Source organism: Pomacea canaliculata, linkage group LG3, assembly GCF_003073045.1.
Source record: "Pomacea canaliculata isolate SZHN2017 linkage group LG3, ASM307304v1, whole genome shotgun sequence".
NCBI lineage: Eukaryota > Metazoa > Mollusca > Gastropoda > Architaenioglossa > Ampullariidae > Pomacea > Pomacea canaliculata.
In genome coordinates, this window is record NC_037592.1 from 42,801,466 (window position 1) to 42,822,294 (window position 20,829).

Sequence of the window (20,829 nt, forward strand, 5' to 3'; positions counted from 1 at the left end):
AATGAGCGGATGATGGAAAGAATTAGTTTGCTTCCCTTTTTTTCCCTTTTTATTTGCTGTTGTTGTTGCTGTTGTTGCTGTTGTTGCTGCTATTGCTTTTATCATCTGCTATCAACCAAGCACTGAGTGTGTATGTGAGTAAAAGATACTATTGATAAAGGTAGGAATATGTATGGATATACTTTTAATATTCCTGACAGGGTGACAGCATAAAGAATGTTGATTATGATTGTTATGAAATGTGAGGCCATGCGTGTAACACCAGTGTAAGATCAGGGACTGGCAGAGGCGCTGTCACTTCCGGTGCTAGGTACTGTAGTCACTTCCTGTCTCACAAACACTGATACAGAGCTACATCAACGACTACTAGATAACTTGTTTACAGCAACAACGACAATTAGATAACTTGTTATTTACAGCAACAACGACAATTAGATAACTTGTTATTTACAGCAACAACGACAATTAGATAACTTGTTATTTACAGCAACAACGACTAAAGAAGTTATTATTTATAGCATCAATGCTACTAGAAAATTTATTATTTAGAGCATCGACGACTACTAGAGAACTTATTACTTATAGCATCAACTTAAGAACTAATTATTTATAGCATCGACGACCACTAGATAACTTGTTATTTATATCACTAACGACTAAAGAAGTTATTATTTATAGCATCCACCACTAAACAACTAATTATTTATAGCATCAATGACTAGTAAAGAATTTATTATTTATAGCATCGACGACTACTAGAGAACTCATTTTCTATAGCAACAACAACTACTAGAAATTGTATTATTTATAGCATCAATGACTAAAGAAATTTTTATTTATAGCATCGACGACTACTAGAGAAATTATTTATAGCATCACTGACTAAAGAATTTATTATTTATAGCATCAACGACTACTAGAGAAATTATTTATAGTATCAACGACTGCTAGAGAAATTATTTATAGCATCAATAAGTAAAGAATTTATTATTTATAGCAGGGATGCACAACCTACGGCCCGCGGGCCATATCCGGCCGCGAAGCGGTGCCATCCGGCCCGCAAAACTTCTGCCCACAGTGCAGGAAATCGGCATGTTAGTAATAAAAGAAGACCTTAAAAAAACGAAAAAAAAGGAACAAGAAATATTTATCCCCACGTAGGGGCGTCTCTCAATCTTTTTTTCGATGGACGAACATTTCGATTCAGTGCTCCGACTTGGTGTCTCTACGATGAGGCCGGACATTCAGAAGTTGGTTTCGGGAAAACAACTTCAAATATCCCACTAATTACTACATAATTAATGGTAAGTACAACTTGTTTCTAATAAAAAATGGTATCTGCTCTATTTTTTTGTGTATTTCTGCGGTGAAGTGGCCCGCGACACGGCTGTCCGAAATGGATATGGCCAGCAGGTCGAAAAAGGTTGGGCATCACTGATTTATAGCATCAAGGACTACTAGAGAAATTATTTATAGCATCAAGGACTACTAGAGAAATTATTTATAGCATCAATGAGTAAAGAATTTATTATTTACAGCATCAACGACTGCTAGAGAAATTATTTATAGCATCAACGACTGCTAGAGAAATTATTTATAGCATCAACGACTACTAGAGAAATTATTTATAGCATCAATGAGTAAAGAATTTATTATTTACAGCATCAACGACTGCTAGAGAAATTATTTATAGCATCAACGACTGCTAGAGAAATTATTTATAGCATCAACGACTACTAGAGAAATTATTTATAGCATCAATGAGTAAAGAATTTATTATTTACAGCATCAACGACTGCTAGAGAAATTATTTATAGCATCAACGACTGCTAGAGAAATTATTTATAGCATCAACGACTACTAGAGAAATTATTTATAGCATCAACGACTACTAGAGAAATTATTTATAGCATCAACAACTGCTAGAGAAATTATTTATAGCATCAACGACTAGTAAAGAAATTATTATTTATAGCATCAACGACTACTAGAGACATTATTTATAGCATAAAGGACTACTAGAGAAATTATTTATAGTATCAATGAGTAAAGAATTTATTATTTACAGCATCAACGACTGCTAGAGAAATTATTTATAGCATCAACGACTACTAAAGAAATTATTTATAGCATCAACGACTAGTAAAAAAATTATTATTTATAGCATCAACGACTACTAGAGAAATTATTTATAGCATCAACGACTACTAGAGAAATTATTTATAGCATCAACGACTAGTAAAGAAATTATTATTTATAGCATCAACGACTACTAAAGAAATTATTTTTAGCATCAACGACTACTAGAGAAATTATTATTTATAGCATCAACGACTACTAGAGAAATTATTTATAGCATCAGCGACTGCTAGAGAAATTATTTATAGCATCAACGACTAGTAAAGAAATTATTATTTATAGCATCAACGACTACTAGAGAAATTATTATTTATAGCATCAACGACTAGTAAAAAATTATTTATAGCATCAACGACTGCTAGAGAAATTATTTATTGCATCAACGACTAGTAAAAAATTATTATTTATAGCATCAACGACTACTAGAGAAATTATTTATAGCATCAACGACTACTAGAGAAATTATTTATAGCATCAACGACTACTAGAGAAATTATTTATAGCATCAACGACTAGTAAAGAAATTATTATTTATAGCATCAACGACTACTAAAGAAATTATTTTTAGCATCAACGACTACTAGAGAAATTATTATTTATAGCATCAACGACTGCTAGAGAAATTATTTATAGCATCAACGACTAGTAAAGAATTTATTATTTATAGCATCAACGACTACTAGAGAAATTATTTATAGCATCAACGACTAGCAAAAAATTATTATTTATAGCATCAACGACTACTAGAGAAATTATTTATAGCATCAACGACTAGTAAAAAATTATTATTTATAGCATCAACGACTGCTAGAGAAATTATTATTTATAGCATCAACGACTACTAGAGAAATTATTTATAGCATCAACGACTGCTAGAGAAATTATTATTTATAGCATCAACGACTACTAGAGAAATTATTTATAGCATCAACGACTGCTAGAGAAATTATTATTTATAGCATCAACGACTACTAGAGAAATTATTTATAGCATCAACGACTACTAGAGAAATTATTTATAGCATCAACGACTAGTAAAAAATTATTATTTAAAGCATCAACGACTACTAGAGAAATTATTTATAGCATCAACGACTACTAGAGAAATTATTTATAGCATCAACGACTAGTAAAGAAATTATTTATAGCATCAACGACTACTAGAGAAATTATTTATAGCATCAACGACTAGTAAAGAAATTATTATTTATAGCAAAAAGGACTAAGGCGCTTGATATCAAGACAGATGTAGGAACTGACTTGCAATAAAAAAATACGGGAGCGAATTTTTGAGTATAATAATAATAATGAAATAACAAATAATAAATAAATATTACTTATTTTAATAAATGACTATACACGTAAACAGATAATAAATCATCATAACCCATACAATTATCAGTCATAAGTTCTACACAAACAACATTCATTCAAATTTTGTCGAACCTGTAATTCCAAATTCCTTTCATGGAATCTTTCTATCAGCAAGGACCACGATGGCTGCCGGTCCTGAAGTCTTATTTGTAAAACCACAGTTGGACACACTACAGGGTGGTGTCACACCAGTTGCACCCATCAGTGACAGTCGTGATATCATCTACTTACCGCCGACAGACGGAATTGAAAGTGTCAGATGAATGTCGAGCTGAATAATTCAATGACAGCAAACAACACCAACGAGTCAGCGACCACACGGGAGCTATCCCGCTACGGATGATTGCAAATATAAAGACAATAGTGAAAGAACGAGTGAGATGAATAAATAAACAGCGACAAACAAACCTGTTTTGCGTCTGTTTAGTGTCACAACAAAGTAAATAAAATAATTCATGTTACAAACCAGGCTGGCGTCCCTTTAGTCTCAACAAGTAAATAAATAATTTACGCTCCAGGACAACGGAAAACCAGATTCTTGTGTATTTTGTATTTAAATTGTATTTAAATTGTTTAAATGAAATGATAATTTAAATTATTTTTAGAAGAAATTTGTTTGTAGAACGACAGTGAAAGACAGAAGCAGTGAAAGTAAGGTGTGAAGAAGACAAGAAAGACAGAAGCCGGCGGAATAGAGGAACAAGCTGTCGGTTCACCTGGATGTTCGCACCGTGGAGACGCGGACCAAACGATTTCCAGTCATGAATAAAGACAAACCGTGAATGAAATGACTAAATGTAAAAAGTCTCTTCCCTTCCCTCTCACTCGCATTCTTTCTTGTCTGTCTGTCTGTCTCAGTGCGTGCGCTCGTGGCTGTTGTTGTCTGCTCACAATGAAAGTCCGCGTGTCACGCGCGGCTCGCACGTGTTGGATCTCACTGGCGATAACAACACACAACACACAGACTAGCAGCTGACTTGTCAATAACGGTTCTTTCAACGAGCAAATTAGTCTTTGTTAATCGACAAGAGAGACTAGCGATGGAGCGTAGGACTACAGAAGACCTGACACACCCGCCACTGGAAATTCCTCTCTCACACTCTCTCTCCCTCTCTCACTCTCTCTCTCACACACACTCTCTCACACACTCTCCCTCTCTCACTCTCCCTCTCTCTCACACTCTCTCTCACACACTCTCCCTCTCTCACACTCACTCTCCCTCTTTCACACACTCTCTCACACACACTCTCTCACACACACTCTCTCACTCTTCCTCTCTCTCACACTCTCTCACACACTCTCTCACACACTCTCTCTGTCACTTACACTCGCACACACGTTGCAGTCCAGTCAGTAACGGGAGCCAAGTGGTTAACCGTTTCCCTCAAGCCTACGTTAGTGACGTCACTTAACCCGTGTAGCAGGTCAACCGTGACTGTGGCAGTTTGATCACAGCACACCTGACACACCTGACCACACACAATTGTCTTAAGATTTAGGGCCAAAGACCCGGTGCACACACCATGTAGTCCTCTCTTGCAAACAACGAAAGTCCAGTGAAACAAAAATAAAGCGACAGAGAAAATACAAGAAAACTCACCTGAAAGAAAAAATATCAGCAGACACGAGTAGAATCAAGCAAACACGAGGAAGGAGGGAGGAAAAGAAAAAAAAAACAAAAACAGAATGCCACTAAAGACAAGAAAACCCAAATAAACATGAAATTGACAACATTGAAGACAGGAGGACAAGAGTGAGTGAGTGAGAGAGAAGAGGACAAGAGTGAGAGAGTGAGAGAGAAGAGGACAAGAGTGAGTGAGAGAGGAAGTGGCTGTCATAACGGGTTCAGTGAAAAAGGACAAGAGAGCAGCTCGAGACTTCACTGTCCACAGACGGCGAGTGAATACAACAGCATCTACTAACACATCCCTCGCAAAGTGACAGAAGGTAGAAGGAAGCAGGCTACAGAACTAAGACTCTCACCTGTACGTAGAGGAGGCGGGTAACGCCAACAGAACTGAGCCTCACCTGTCCCTCGCAGCCGCCCAGCAAAGGTGGCCGTCCTCCGACACAACGAGCGCCTCCACGCCGCTGCACCCGAAAAATTCCAGGAAACAAACGAACTTGATGAACACCGCCAAACGAATGAAGTTGATGAAGGATGAACACCGCCAAACGAATGAAGTTGATGAAGGATGTAAGCTGTCGACACCAGCCCACGGTGGAAGTGTTCGATGTTGGTGAATATTGTCAGCACCCCTCTCACGTCCACACAACAACGACCACAGCGATGACACCACCAGCAGCCGATGATGACTGCCCGATCATCTCGTTGCTGGTACCGCACGGAGGGTATTGCAGCTCGTTGGTGTCAGTCCAGCAGGCCACGCACCCCGTGTACGCTGTGTACATCTACTTACAGGTATGGACACCTACCACGGTTTGGACAGCCAGGAACAGCAAGCAGACTTTGTACACCAGTGGAAGACAGCACAGCGACAGAAGCAGAAGTCAAAGTGCGGACAGAGCTTAGTCCGGGTGGACACAGCGAGGGGTGGCAGTGCCACACATCAGAAGCCCGCTGTTCTGGCGGAGACCAAGTCCAGAACAAAACATTTATCAAATATTAACGACAGCGACGGCGCTAACACAAACTAAAAACACGATGTCTGGGTAGGAGACACAAGTCAGGGTACAGCAAGAGACAGAGACACACACACACACACAGCGAGTGAGTACAGGACAGGAAGGCCCCCCTCCCGTACCCGGGGTGGCAAGACGAGCGGCAGGCCAGTGGATACGTACCGTGGATCCTGACATGCACCGAATAGAGCGGGAGTCGGGTGGTCGGTAGGGCGGAGAGTAGCGGCCCTGGGGCAGGGTGGCCGGGTGGATGGTTGGGGCCAGGCCCAGCGGCGGCTGTTTGATGTTCATGGACACACACATATGTGCGGTGCGCCCGGGGGCCTGCCTGGTTGGCCGCTTTATAAAATAATCACGACTTTGGCAGCGCCTTCCTGCTCCACCAGCGCCCGCCACTGCGCCCCGGCTCCGCCTAGCTCACTCGCCCGAGCTCTCACGACGACAACGACAACCCTTGTTGGGACGGGAAGGGAGGCGAGGCGAGGCGGCAAGCTGTGCTTGAGTGGCGCGAGGACCGCTGGCGGCATCCAGCACGCACGGGTGCTTGCTGCAGTGGCACGCTCAAGACGCAACTGTCAAACATCCCCCTGCGTCCTCCTCCATATGTAGCCGCACGGCCTGCTCTGCTCACTACACTTCAGTCGCCTTCCTTTTGGCAGCTCTGCGGCTACCTCGTCGGCAAGCCAGCCCCGAACTTTGCCCCCATCTCTCTCTCTCAGTTTGAAGGCCCCTGGAATCTACAACTTCCCTTCGCCATTCTCTTTCTCTCTTTCTCTCTTCCAGTCGGCTTCTCTCCGCCCTCGTGCCGTCCCCTCCTCGCGCCTCCCCAAGAACACCAGCTTGCCGCGCGCGCGCCTCGGCTGCACGTGACTGCGCGTCAGCGACTCTACCTCCACTTGTCACACCGCCACGCAAGGTCCTACTACTCCACACATCTCCGCACTCACTCCACACATCGCCTTCATCGCCAGTCGGTCTTCACAGCATGTCACATGGTTTCAAAGTCTCACATCTCCACACTCCACAGTCTCCACCATCACTCCACACACTCCACAGTCTCCACACTCACTCCACACACTCCACAGTCTCCACACTCACTCCACACATCTCCACACTCACTCCACAGTCTCCACCATCACTCCACACTTCACTCACTCCACACTTGCCAAAAATCACTCCACACATCTCCACCCGTGAGCTGCTTGTGCTTTTTATATACACACATGAGCTCAGTGTGCTATATATATCCGTCATCTCCTTGTTATCTTTCTCTATATATATACACCCGTGAGCTCGTTGTGCTATATCCGTGAGGTACACTGACTCGCCGACGACGTTTGCACTTCATTTCGCATTTCACACGACCTTTTCAAGTGTGTGATAGCTCACACATTCCTCCATGTATCCATGAACCAGTGAACTCAGCTCTCATCCTGTTTTTTCTCAAGCTGTGCGCATAATCTTTTGACAATCCTGTGTTAATAATCTAGTAGTGTTACTTTCATTTTTTAGTAAGCTCTCTCTCTCTGACATAATGCGGCGAAACGTCCGCACACGATCGGTGAGCTCATTGTTATCTTTCTGTATATATACACCCATGAGCTCATTGTGCTATATATATCCGTCATCTCCTTGTTATCTTTCTGTATATACACCCGTGAGCTCGTTGTGCTTTACATACCCACCCGTGAGTTCATTTTGCAATGACCCGCCTTTGACGGCATTAATAACCTCACTGTGTGCGGCATCGTTATCATCACCATCATCATCTGACGTGTTCTTACCACCTGTCCCACCCTGGACCTCCTGTGGGTGTCTGGTGCACCCGGAACAGTGTCTGTGACGTGCGGTGAGACCAGTAGTGACAGCAGCATCCACATCACAGGAAGCACACACCGCAGACACCACACCACCCACCAACACACACTATCAACACCACCACTGCCGGCACCACCAACACCACTGTCCACTATCCAACCACCACAACACCACTGTCCACTATCACCACCCACCAACACCACTGTCCACTGTCCACCACCAACACCACTGACAGCCACAAACACCACTGACCACTGTCCACCACCAACACCACTGTCCACTATCACAAAACGTGTCGCCCTCCCCGACTCAGCCTTATGATCACTCGCCCTGTAGCAGGCCAGGTGTTTGTTACTTTCATCTTCAGACTACTGCTGCTGTCAACATCCTGGTGCCGCCTGGTCCCTCGCGTGTCCTGCTCGTGCTACACTTGTTCCCCTTGTTGTTACTGCCAGCCATGTTGGCGTTACATAGAGTCGTTACGGTTGTTGTTACTGCCAGCCATGTTACCGTTACACAAAGACGTTACCGTTGTTGTTCGCACGCTCGCACCTTGACCCCGACTACCCCCACCCTACTGCTGGTGTTTTGAGCTGTGAGTTGCGAGGTGGGACGGAGGCGAGTTGACCGCATCACCTGTTGAGCCTATCCCCCTCCCAACCACCACCCTTCCTCCTGCTGCCAGGCGCCGCAACTCTCGCAGCACGCCATGGCTCCCCCGCCGCATTCCCACCAACATTGGGCTTCGTCCTGGAAATGTATCGCCCTCGCCTCCAGACTTTTAAGACTTGTAGTTTACAACAATTTTCTCCCTAAAAGCTCTTTTCCTCCTCTCCTTCTCTTCTCTCACGTGGCTCTCAGCGCATGGGCAGGCGGGAAGATGGTCTGGCAATTAGAGCTCGCTTCCTCATCGCACGACGTGGGGGTGGGGGTAGGGGTGGTGAGGCCGAGGGAGGGGGCTTGTTGACACAGCAAGCGCGCGAGCTTCGACAGGGACCACGATGATGGGAGGAAGGAGTTTTGTTGACACACCAGCACGCAGCCCCAACACAAACCACGCCGGAGGTGGGGGGTAGAGGGCTGCACACGTCGCTGGTGACCATGGGAAAGCGACACGTGGCGGCAGAAATTGGAACCCGTCTTTTAGCCGTGGAGCTAAGCTACCCGGTGGGCTGGTGTCCACAGACCTACGGCGGCCTGGCGGTGGAGCGGGTGGAGCGGGTGGCCTGTCTGCATGCAGCTACCCTGCCCGGCCTCTCACCTGTACACGCCATGCTCAAAGACCGAGGACACAAGGGAAGACAAGCAAACCAAGACGATCAGACTTCTGACTCGCTCTGTCCCTATGTCGACAGAGGGCGCTGGACTACAAACACAAACCGCCGTCCGTGTTGCGGACCCTGTGCTGTACTGATCTTATTAATGCTTGGCAAGTATTTAGCGCTGATTGCCTCGTCATCTACAACACTACCAGCGCCACCAGCGCCACCACCACCACCACCACCACCAGATAAAAGGTCGTAGTTGTCTTTCTTTTTGAATCTTACAACACCATCAGTGTGACGCCAGCAACACCTGACACCAGGCAAGGGAGACAACTAGTGTGATAGCGCTACAGGTAGACAACTCAGAGTCTTGGTGAGACAACCCAGTCCTACGTGAGATAACCCTGGTGTTAGCGTCTGCAGGAGGCCAGCCATGTGTGACACTGAGGAAGACAACCCACCCTCTCAGGACATGTCCACCCTTACACCCTTTACTTCTCATTCCAGGAGGCTGCTCCCGATCTCACACACAGAACATAACACCAACGACTTTGCAGGAAACAAGATGGCCGCACTCGCAGGACACCAGGAACCTCTACTTCAACAGTCAAGGGACGTAAGCTGGTCTTTGGCCACGTGACCCGGCACAGCACCCTCTGGAAGGTACCTTTAATACCTTGCAGGGTGGCCGACCCCGCGGTGGTCAGAGCCAGAACTGAGTACGAAGGTGGAGACTGGACAGGTCGTCCTCTGACTATCGCCACATAGGACACGAGTGGCGGGCCCTGTCAGCTGCCCGTCTATCCATCCCCCAACAGGTGGCGGTCAAGGCCCGACTGACTGACTGACCCGAATTCCTTCCCCTCCTCTTCTAGTAACAGCCTGCCCAGTCAAAGGTCAAGCAAGGTTGGAGTCCCCAGAAGGTTCAGAGTCGTGGGACTCGTGACGATACCCCGTCCCTTGCGGAGATCTGGTGGGTGTGTGGTGAAGGGGACGGCTGTGGTGTGTGTGTGTGGAGGTGGGGGGGGCAGATCATCTTTCAGGCTGATTATGCTGTGCGGCGCGCTGCCCCGCTACAAAGGGCAGACAAAAATTTGATTTCTGTGCCCACGATGGGCGCCTGATAACAGAGGGCGCTATTGCGTCACTACGAGAGGAGAGCGAGGTCAGGCGTCACGTCCGGCTTGAGGATTCATCAGCGCAAGAACAGCAGGCTGACACGGCCACTGGGCCGTGAGGAGAAAATCTATAGAGAAATCAACTAACGGGCCGCCCACTTTCTGTCGCCGCACGCTGGGCTTTGGTGCGGCCTCCAGTGCAAGGTGTAAAAATTAAACACAGAAAATAAGCAAGTGGAGAAAGACAGAAGGACAACAAGAAGCCGGAGAAGACCTGTAGGTACAAACTAGTAGAAGGCAGCAAAGAAGGATCTGTTGGTCTCTTCCTCATCTTTCTTCCGCTGATACGATTGGCCGCTACTGCTGCAATGTCACTTCCGGTCAGAATCACAGCGGAAAAGAAGCACTCGCTAAAGTGCAGCTCTCTCACCTGCTCCAGGTGTTGATTGGTTACTTTGTCCGTTTACTCAGTTGGCCTGCACTTTGACCTGAGCTGACCGCCATGACCTGCCTCCTGAGGTGAAGGTCCCTGAGGGGAGTAGAGATGTTCCCCTCATCTTCCCTACACGGCATTTGCTTCTCGATGCTTCTAGTCTCTCCCTGACCCGAGAAGAACTTCAACCTTCGACTGCTGACCCCTGCCGGCGTGAGCTATAGCGCTATGAGTTGTCTGCCGGACCTCGTGCAGATTCACACGCCTTCTTTTTTCCCTGTGTTGACCTTTCCCTCCCGAGTCAAGAACATGGATTTGGCACATTCCCAAGCTGGCTGTGAGTTTTTTGTGAGGATGGTTGTAGGAATGACCTCACAAATCTGTGCATGGCCAGTAGTTGACCAGTCGTCCATGCCAGTAGTTGGCCATTTTGGCGAGATGGCCAAGAGTTGACCAGTAGGTTTTCTCCAAGTTAGTTGAACGCAGTAGTGGCCATAGGGGCGGATTGAACCAGTAGTTGGGCCAGTAGATGGACACCAGTAGTTGGCCAGAACGTAGCCTCCCGTATGGCCATGACCAGTAGGTGATTGTAATTGTCCTTCAAGAGTCGATAGTAACAATGTCAAGAAACGTAAGGTAGACATACTGTTCTTCTCAGACATTCCCATCGCCATACCTGTAATTCTGATACTTTGTATATTTATGGGCAGATCAGATGCCTCACAGCTGCCCCTCACAACCTCACAAAGCTCTTCCCTCACACAAAGCCTGTGCTGGACTGAATGGACTGATTGTAATCAAACTTGTAATCAAAAGTGTAACGACCCCACCACAACCTGTGGCTCTGTACCTGCACACTTCCCATCTGGTGTACTGTAACACACTACACACTGCCATGCTGCCTACCTGTACACACGACACACTGCCTATCTTACCTGTACACACTACCTGTACACACTACACACTGCCACCCTGACTGTACACACCAACCACCCATCACTTTAACCCACGCTGACCATACTTGGTGCCGGGGGACTCTGTCAAAGTTTTGTAAAATGGATGAAATGTGACAGATGTGCCGTTGGTGTTAAGAATGTTTTTCTATCACAGTGCAGAGAGTTCCATCGTCCTCGCTCTCGGCGCTGTCGGTCTGCCAAGCAGTTCTCAGCAGTAGTCACGTGATGCTGAGTTACTGTCAGCCGCACTTCTGGTTGGCGCATGAAGCACATTGTTTCGTGTAGTCCTAGCCATCTTTGCTGTTTCCTTTTTATTAAGTTTGAAGGGCTGTCAACTTGTTGAGCCATTCTTTGCAGTTGTCAACTCTTTGTCACAGAGATTCCCGGATGTAACGAGGGTTGACTTTTCCTTCCTCTGATGCCTGAGCACGTGCAGGGCAGCTTGACAGCCAGCAGCAGAGTCTCGTGTCGCCAGCGAGTGCTGTACCTCCCAGTCCACCCAGCTGAGTGCACACTGAATATTTACCTGCAACTTTGGCCTTCAAAATTTGGCTCTGGCAGCTTCTCCCAAATCTCAGTGAATTTGCAGGAAAGGGAGAAGCTTTGCTGGATACGGGTGAAAGCTGATACATCTTGCCCCTCCCCTATATGTACAAGCTATGTCCCCAGATCTTATCACTCTGACCTCTGTCGCCCCACAGATTGCTCACCCAATATTGCTCACAAGGCAAAAAAAGGCCAGACCATTTTGCGTGTGCGATGTGTAGTTAGGGTGGGAATGTGAGAAGGGAGGGGAGAGTCTGTACCATCCGCTCCCCACAACCGTGACGAACACAGAGATAGTCCGTGTTGTCTCTTGAGGGCAACAAGTCTTAAGCGCCAAAGTGACAACGACCACGTGGCTTCTCAAACAAATTAATGAAAAATGGAAAAGCTAAGAGACCTGCAAAATTTCTTCTATTTTTGTAATATTTTTGTCATCTCGCAACGCGGTTCAGCTCAACAGCCTGGTCCTCGTTGTCTTCCAGTAATCTCGACATCAAAACCTTAGTACAGTCTACAAGTTACCCAAACGCCAAACGCTGTCCAGGAAAAAACCAAAATAACAGACTCAGGAGGCACACTCAATCTTCCTGCAACACAACGGCTTTTACTGGTCAAACCACTGCCATGAAGTGCTGCCTACTTTATTGGCACCATGGTTGTACAGCCGATGCCACCTTTATTAGGCCACCATGTGTTGTACTTGCTGATTTTAATTGGCCACCATGGTGTACTGCTGATTATTGGCCTACCATGTTTGTACTGCTGATTTTATTTGGACACCATGGTTGTGTAGCTGATTTATCCATGGTGTACTGCTTACTTTATTGGACCACCATAGTGTACTGTATGCTTACTTTTATTGGGACACCATGGAGTACTGCTACTTTATTGGACACCCATGGAGAGGTTACTTCTCTTACTTACTTGGACACCATGGTTGTAACTTCTTACTTTATCTGGACACCATGGTGTACTTGCCATACTTTATTGGACACCATAGTGTTACTGAAATCTTACTTTATTGGACACCATAGTGTACTGCTTACTTTATTGGACACCATAGGTGTACTTCTTACTTTATTGACACCATGTGTACTACCCTACTTTATTGGACACCATAGTGTACTGCTTACTTTATGGACACCATGGAGTCCCTTACTTATTGGGACACCATGGACTGCTGTACTTCTTACTTTATGGACACCCATGGATGTACTTCTTACTTTATTGGACACCATGGTGTACTTCTTACTTTATTGGACACCATGGGTGTACTGCCCTACTTTATGCTGGACACCATAGCCCATGTACTGCTTATTTATTGACCCAATGGAGTACTGCTTACTTTATTGGACACCATGGTGTACTTCTTACTTTATTGGACACCATGGTGTACTTCTTACTTTATTGGACACCATGGTGTACTGCCTACTTTATTGGCCACCATGGTGTACTGCTGATTTTATTGGCCACCATGGTGTACTGCTGATTTTATTGGACACCATGGTGTACTGCTGATTTTATTGGCCACCATGGTGTACTGCTGATTTTATTGGCCACCATGGTGTACTGCTGATTTTATTGGACACCATGGTGTACTGCTGATTTTATTGGACACCATGGTGTACTGCTGATTTTATTGGACACCATGCTGTACTGCTTACTTTATTGGACACCATGGTGTACTGCTGATTTTATTGGACACCCCGAAAGACAAAAAGAGGGTGTGCCTGTGTGCCTGTGTGCATGTGTGCCTGTGTGCATGTGTGTATGTGTGCATGTGTGCATGTGTGCCTGTGTGCATGTTTTCCTGTGTGCATGTGTGCATGTGTGCCTGTGTGCATGTGTGTATGTGTGCATGTGTGCATGTGTGCCTGTGTGCATGTTTTCCTGTGTGCATGTGTGCATGTGTGCCTGTGTGCATGTGTGCCTGTGTGCATGTGCTGCAGGTCAGTGGGAAAAGTCAGGCCGCAGTCACACGGACCTTCAGTGCCTCGCTACTGTGTAGAGAACTTTCTTACTACCGGAATGGATTGACTGTTTCGCTGACTGCTCCCCCCACCCCACACCCCCACACCCCCCATAAAGGCAGTCGGCTTATTAACGACAGACAACGGCTCCACATTCTTGTTGCTGCAAACTGTCGTTGCTTCATCAAAGCGGCGTTGTAATGGCAAGCGATGTTGACTCAGGCCGGTCACACTATCATTAAGCCAGGCCAGGGTCCGGGGGACACATCAGTCCTTCATTGGTTGACAGGTCCCACAATGGGCGCCATGACTGACAGCAGCGCTCCACTGCACGTGCTCTCGGCGCGCGCTCCACAGGCACACAGACAGAGTGATCGCAATTGTCAGAACAGCCGGCCTCCACAACCGCCATTCTTCTCCTCCCTCCCTCCTTGTGTAATTAGCTTTCTTCCTCTCGAAGAATTAACGGAGGTAAACAGCAAAGAAGCAGGCGGTACACAGTAAACACACAAAACAACAGTAAACAAAGATAAAGTAAACAACGCTAAATCAAGATACAGTAAACAGCAGGAATAAATAATACAATAAACAACATAACACTAAGCCACAGAAAAGAAGTCAACAAAGATTGCACAGAACAAGAAACATTAAATGACAGAAACAGGTTAAAACAATTTTAAGGTAAAGCGAAATAAAAGGTTAAAAAGTAAACATAAGAAGACCTCACAGTAAATAAGATTCCTTGACAAAGACCAGTAATGAACTGCCACGTGGAAGTGCAGTGTTCTTGTCAGTGATAGACAATAGACAATAGACAATAGACAATATCATAGAAATAGTCACTCATGGCGAAAATGATCAGAAATTAGTTGCCATGACCACATTCTTTTTAATAAAAGGATAAGTCAGCGCAGGTTTAACCTAAGACACCTAGAAATAATAACAGAAGTAGCAGATGAGGTTTCGCTGTTTCCCAACTTGGCTGAACGGTTGTTGCCGTTTGAAGCCTGCATGGAGGACTGAGAGAGCTCTCCGGTTTACAGGTGTCAACAAAGGACTTGCCAGGTGAGGTAGGTCCTACCTGGTGCACGTGAATGTACCACCAATGTTGACCCTCAAACGTGTTTCCTGTGAAATTTCGTCAAATGTGACTGACATTCACCTGGTTACAAACGGCCTTTAATGGAGGTAAGATCCTCCTCCACCCTCCACCTCCTCCACCCCCTCCACCCCTTCACGACACACGCACAGCCCCAAGCGCCGTCTGTTTTCCATTAAGAAATCATGAGTGTAGAGTTGATTGGAGTGATTGCGCTTGGTGCAGGCACAACTGTCTTCATTGTTTGACAGACCGGAGGCTGAGGCTGGGGGGACATGGGCATCGCTGCTGGTACACGTGAGTGTCGATGATGTTCCGCTGACTGCTCGCCCCACACTCCACCCTACACCCTACACCCTCACATCCTACACCCTACACCCTACCCTAACCCTACACCCTACTCCCCACACCCTCACACCCTACACCCCACACTCCACCCCCACATCCTACACCCTACTCCCCACACTCCACCCTCACACCCTACACCCTCACATCCTACACCTACACCCTACCCCACACTCCACCCTCACATCCTACACCCTCACAATCCTACACCCTACTCCCCACACCCTCACACCCTACACCCACACTCCACCCTCACACCCACCTCACACACCCCTCACATTACACCCTCACACCCTACACCTACCGTTACATTCACACCCTACCCCACACTCCCCACACCCTCACATCCTACACCCCACACTCCACCCTCACTCCCACACCCTCACATCCTAACACACCCACCACTCACCACACACCTACACCCTACACCCCACACTCCAACCCACCCACACCCTCACATCCGACACCCTACTCCCCACACCCACATCCCCACACTCACACCCTCAAATCCTACACACCCTCACATCCTACACCCCAACACTCCACCCTCACACCACCTACACCCTCACATCCTACACCCTGGAGTAATGCACGGCTGTCTTAAGACTCCGACGTCCACAAGCTTCAGCGACATCTGACGGGCGACAACAACAAGCGGTCGTCGTGCTTTCAAACTAACGAGTCGCTGCTGACGTTGGGCTGCAAGCGACCGACTGGCCGGAAAACCTGGCCACGTGACAGGCACGTGACGGCACGTGACTGCTGAAGGTGTTGTGAAAGGAGAGAAGGCGTCAAGGGACGAGGACATGTAGGAGAACATATGGTGCCAGCCAGCAGGGGGCGAAGAGAGAGCCCTAAATCACGTGACAAAGCTCCAAAACAAAAACAAAAGCTGACAGCGACTTCCAGTGTTCTAATCGAGACAAATAATCATTTGTTTCAGCTTAACCCTCCCCTCCCCACCTTCCCACTGCAGTAGGTAAGTATTTCAAAGGACCCCATCTCACCCACGGTCCGCAGCTGTGGGTACAGACGGCTTCTTAACAGCTGCAGGAACTAAACCCCATGGATAAGTATCTCGCTGTAGGAGATTAACCCGGGGGTGGTGTGTCTCTGTGTCACATTAATTCCGGATATTGAAGTATATCTTCTTCAGTACTACGGGCTGCAGGCTAGTGTCGGCAGGGTTAGGGTTAATCCAGGCTAGTGTCGGCAGGGTTAGGGTTAATCCAGGCTAGTGTCGGCAGGGTTAGGGTTAATCCAGGCTAGTGTCGTCAAAGGCGCCAAAGGACTCGGTAAGATGGGCGCTAGCAAGTCTCCGCACGACAGCCAGGTGGACAGCCAGGTGGACAGCCAGGTGGCGTTTGCGGACAGCGCAGGTACTGTGTGTTTGTGTTACCTGCCTGATTACTGGCGTTACAACTCCGCTGGTGTGACGAGAATACATCCACCACCATGTTGATTTTAATCACGACCTTCGACCCGCGGTGCCGGGCTGTAAATTAGAGACACTCAGCTTTGCGCCTAATAAGGATCGGCGCGCATCGACAGCACGCACGACGTCACGCACGCCCCCGCACGTGCTGATGTCACGAGGGGAAATTGACGTGGAAAAGCATCGCATCCGGGCCGGGGATAGTTGATTAGGTGTCCATATGTTTGCTTCCGTGACCGTTGAAACTTGGCCGCGTGCCTGGCAGTCACGGTTGATCTTTTCACTCAGCACACAATACGTCTGACAAGTCCGTCAACTTGTTGTTGTTTACTTCCGCCTGTCTTGTGTCTACTTTTGTTGTTGTTTACTTCGTCTGTGTATAGCGATGTTTCTCTGGTCAACGAGGCAGACAAGACTTTTACACCATGGTCAGCGAGTGACACTTCTTCACAAAAATGTTCACGTGATTTTTCCGTTTCCACGACAACAGTTGTTATCTACCCCACTGCACCACTGGCACTGACCACAGCCTACACCAGTGGTTCTCAAAGTGTGGTCCGCGGTCCACTAGTGGTTCGTGGGCATAAGTCAGGTGGTCCGCGGCTGACAGTCGTCAAATGTCAGCAAAGTGATGTTTAAAGTGATGTATTCCTCGCATTAACATTTTAATTACAAATAACGAGGTAGTAGTTCTATGTCAACTTATTACTAGACTACTGTCACAGAAGTACATTTAGTTTTGAATTGTAACGAAAAAAAAAATGCGGCAATTTAAATTTGAAATTCATAGTACAGAGTGATTTTTAGGCCTTGGTGGTCCACCGTATTTTTTTACTTAAGTAAAGTGGTCCGCGGTCCGAAATACTTTGAGAACCACTGGTCTAGAGATGACTTGTGATGTGAGAACTGCGACAATGACAGGCCACCATGGAACTGTAAGGGTTAATTTACTTCATCTTCAGAGTCCTTACAGGCTTTCACAGAGCACGTCACAACTGTGACGGGGAAGGTGATCTCAACGTATGTAGTATACAGATATATATATATCACCAACAGTTCACTGGTCATTGCTCATGGTCAGCAGTGAACGCGCCATCAGTCGTACCACGGACATGCATGGGTGGACGGCTGTCTGCTGATTAGCATCTTGCCAAGCTCTCGGCTGTTAGTCTCGGCGAGCCGTAACAAAGAATGTGGCTAAACCGGAAGCTTTGTAGTCTCGTGCCTCGTTTTAGCAGTCAACTGGAAAAAATCGTCTGGCAGCAGTCCAGTGATACAAGTTGGTGGTCGTATAGCATCGACAAGTCGCGAACCACGTGATACCGAAGTCTACAGACTGTGACCCCTGTGACCTGCACACCAATAATGCACCGCGCTGTTTGTGATGTCCCATCCACGTGCACGCACTACTACACGTGTCAGTGTGATGTCACACCTGTAACAGGTGACCTCTAGTTACAACGTCTGCACGGACAGTCCTCGTGACCCAAGGAAGTTGCACGTGCACTGAAGGTCAGGAGAAGACGGAAGTATTGTCTGACTAACGGTCTTGACTAGCAGCTGTCTACAGACAACTACACCTTGCTACAGGTGTGTACGACATGCGTGTTGTCTACAGAGAACTACACCTTGCTACAGGTGTGTACGACATGCGTGTTGTCTACAGAGAACTACTCCTTGCTACAGGTGTGTACGACATGCGTGTTGTCTACAGAGAACTACACCTTGCTACAGGTGTGTAGGACATGCGTGTTGTCTACAGACAACTACACCTTGCTACAGGTGTGTAGGACATGCGTGTTGTCTACAGACAACTACACCTTGCTACAGGTGTGTAGGACATGCGTGTTGTCTACAGACAACTACACCTTGCTACAGGTGTGTAGGACATGCGTGTTGTCTACAGACAACTACACCTTGCTACAGGTGTGTAGGACATGCGTGTTGTCTACAGACAACTACACTTGCTACAGTGCTGTACATTGCTGTTGTCTAGAGAACTACACCTTGCTACAGGTGTGTAGGACATGCGTGTTGTCTAGAGAACTACACCTTGCTACAGGTGTGTGGGACATGCGTGTTGTCTAGAGAACTACACCTTGCTACAGGTGTGTGGGACATGCGTGTTGTCTACAGACAACTACACCTTGCTACAGGTGTGTAGGACATGCGTGTTGTCTAGAGAACTACACCTTGCTACAGGTGTGTAGGACATGCGTGTTGTCTACAGACAACTACACCTTGCTACAGGTGTGTAGGACATGCGTGTTGTCTAGAGAACTACACCTTGCTACAGGTGTGTAGGACATGCGTGTTGTCTACAGACAACTACACCTTGCTACAGGTGTGTACGACATGCGTGTTGTCTAGAGAACTACACCTTGCTACAGGTGTGTGGGACATGCGTGTTGTCTACAGACAACTACACCTTGCTACAGGGTGTGTGGACATGCGTGTTGTCTAGAGAACACACCTTGCTACAGTGTGTAGGACATGCGTGTTGTCTAGAGAACTACACCTTGCTACAGGTGTGTGACATGCGTGTTGTCTAGAGAACTACACCTTGTCTACAGTGTGTGGGACATGCGTGTTGTCTAGAGAACTACACCTTGCTACAGGTGTTGGGACATGCGTGTTTGTCTACAGACAACTACACCTTGCTACAGGTGTGTAGGACATGCGTGTTGTCTAGAGAACTACACCTTGCTACAGGTGTGTGGGACATGCGTGTTGTCTACACACCTGAAACTCCACCCCCCCCCAACCTAAACCTCTTCTCGTCTGATGCCCCACCACACCCAGCTCTTGATCCTCCCACAGTTCGTGTCAGCCACAACACCGAGCACTTCCATTGGCCAGGTCTATGTGTCTATGTGTCTGTGTGTCTATGTAGAGGTCAGTGTGTACTTGAGGTCAGTGTGTACTTGTGTGTGTATGTAGAGGTCAGTGTGTACTTGTGTGTGTATGTAGAGGTCAGTGTGTACTTGTGTGTGTATGTAGAGGTCAGTGTGTACTTGTGTGTATGTAGAGGTCAGTGTGTACTTGTGTGTCTATGTGTCAGTGTGTACTTGTGTGTCTATGTAGAGGTCAGTGTGTACTTGTGTGTCTATGTAGAGGTCAGTGTGTACTTGTGTGTCTATGTATGAGGTCAGTGTGTACTTGTGTGTCTATGTAGAGGTCAGTGTGTACTTGTGTGTCTATGTAGAGGTCAGTGTGTACTTGTGTGTCTATGTAGAGGTCAGTGTGTACTTGTGTGTCTATGTATGAGGTCAGTGTGTACTTGTGTGTCTATGTAGAGGTCAGTGTGTACTTGTGTGTCTATGTATGAGGTCAGTGTGTACTTGTGTGTCTATGTATTGAGGTCAGTGTGTATTTGTGTCTATGTAGAGGTCAGTGTGTACTTGTGTGTCTATGTAGGTCAGTGTTGTACTACTTGTGTCTATGTAGAGGTCAGTGTGACTTGTGTGTCTATGTATGAGGTCAGTGTGTACTTGTGTGTCTATGTAGAGGTCAGTGTGTACTTGTGTGTCTATGTTAGAGGTCAGTGTGTACTTGTGTGTCTATGTAGAGGTCAGTGTGTATTGTGTGTCTATGTAGAGGTCAGTGTGTACTTGTGGTCTATGTAGAGGTCAGTGTGTACTTGTGTTGTCTATGTAGAGTCAGTGTGTACTGTGTGTCTATGTATGAGG

General features: G+C 46.7%; 1 protein-coding gene across 4 annotated transcripts in view; it reads right to left on the reverse strand.

Annotated features, from left to right (window-relative positions):
• Positions 1-20,829, reverse strand: part of LOC112560315 (POU domain, class 4, transcription factor 3-like) — a 59,699-nt gene that overhangs the window by 10,632 nt on the left and 28,238 nt on the right. Inside the window, exon 1 of one of the 4 annotated variants that reach the window (XM_025232091.1) lies at positions 6,318-7,119. The exons of the other annotated variants lie outside the window; for them this stretch is intronic. Coding sequence (XP_025087876.1) covers positions 6,318-6,458 — 141 coding nt within the window. The 5' untranslated portion in view covers positions 6,459-7,119. Of the gene's footprint in view, positions 1-6,317; positions 7,120-20,829 lie in introns of those variants that run through there. 4 annotated transcript variants of the gene reach the window in all.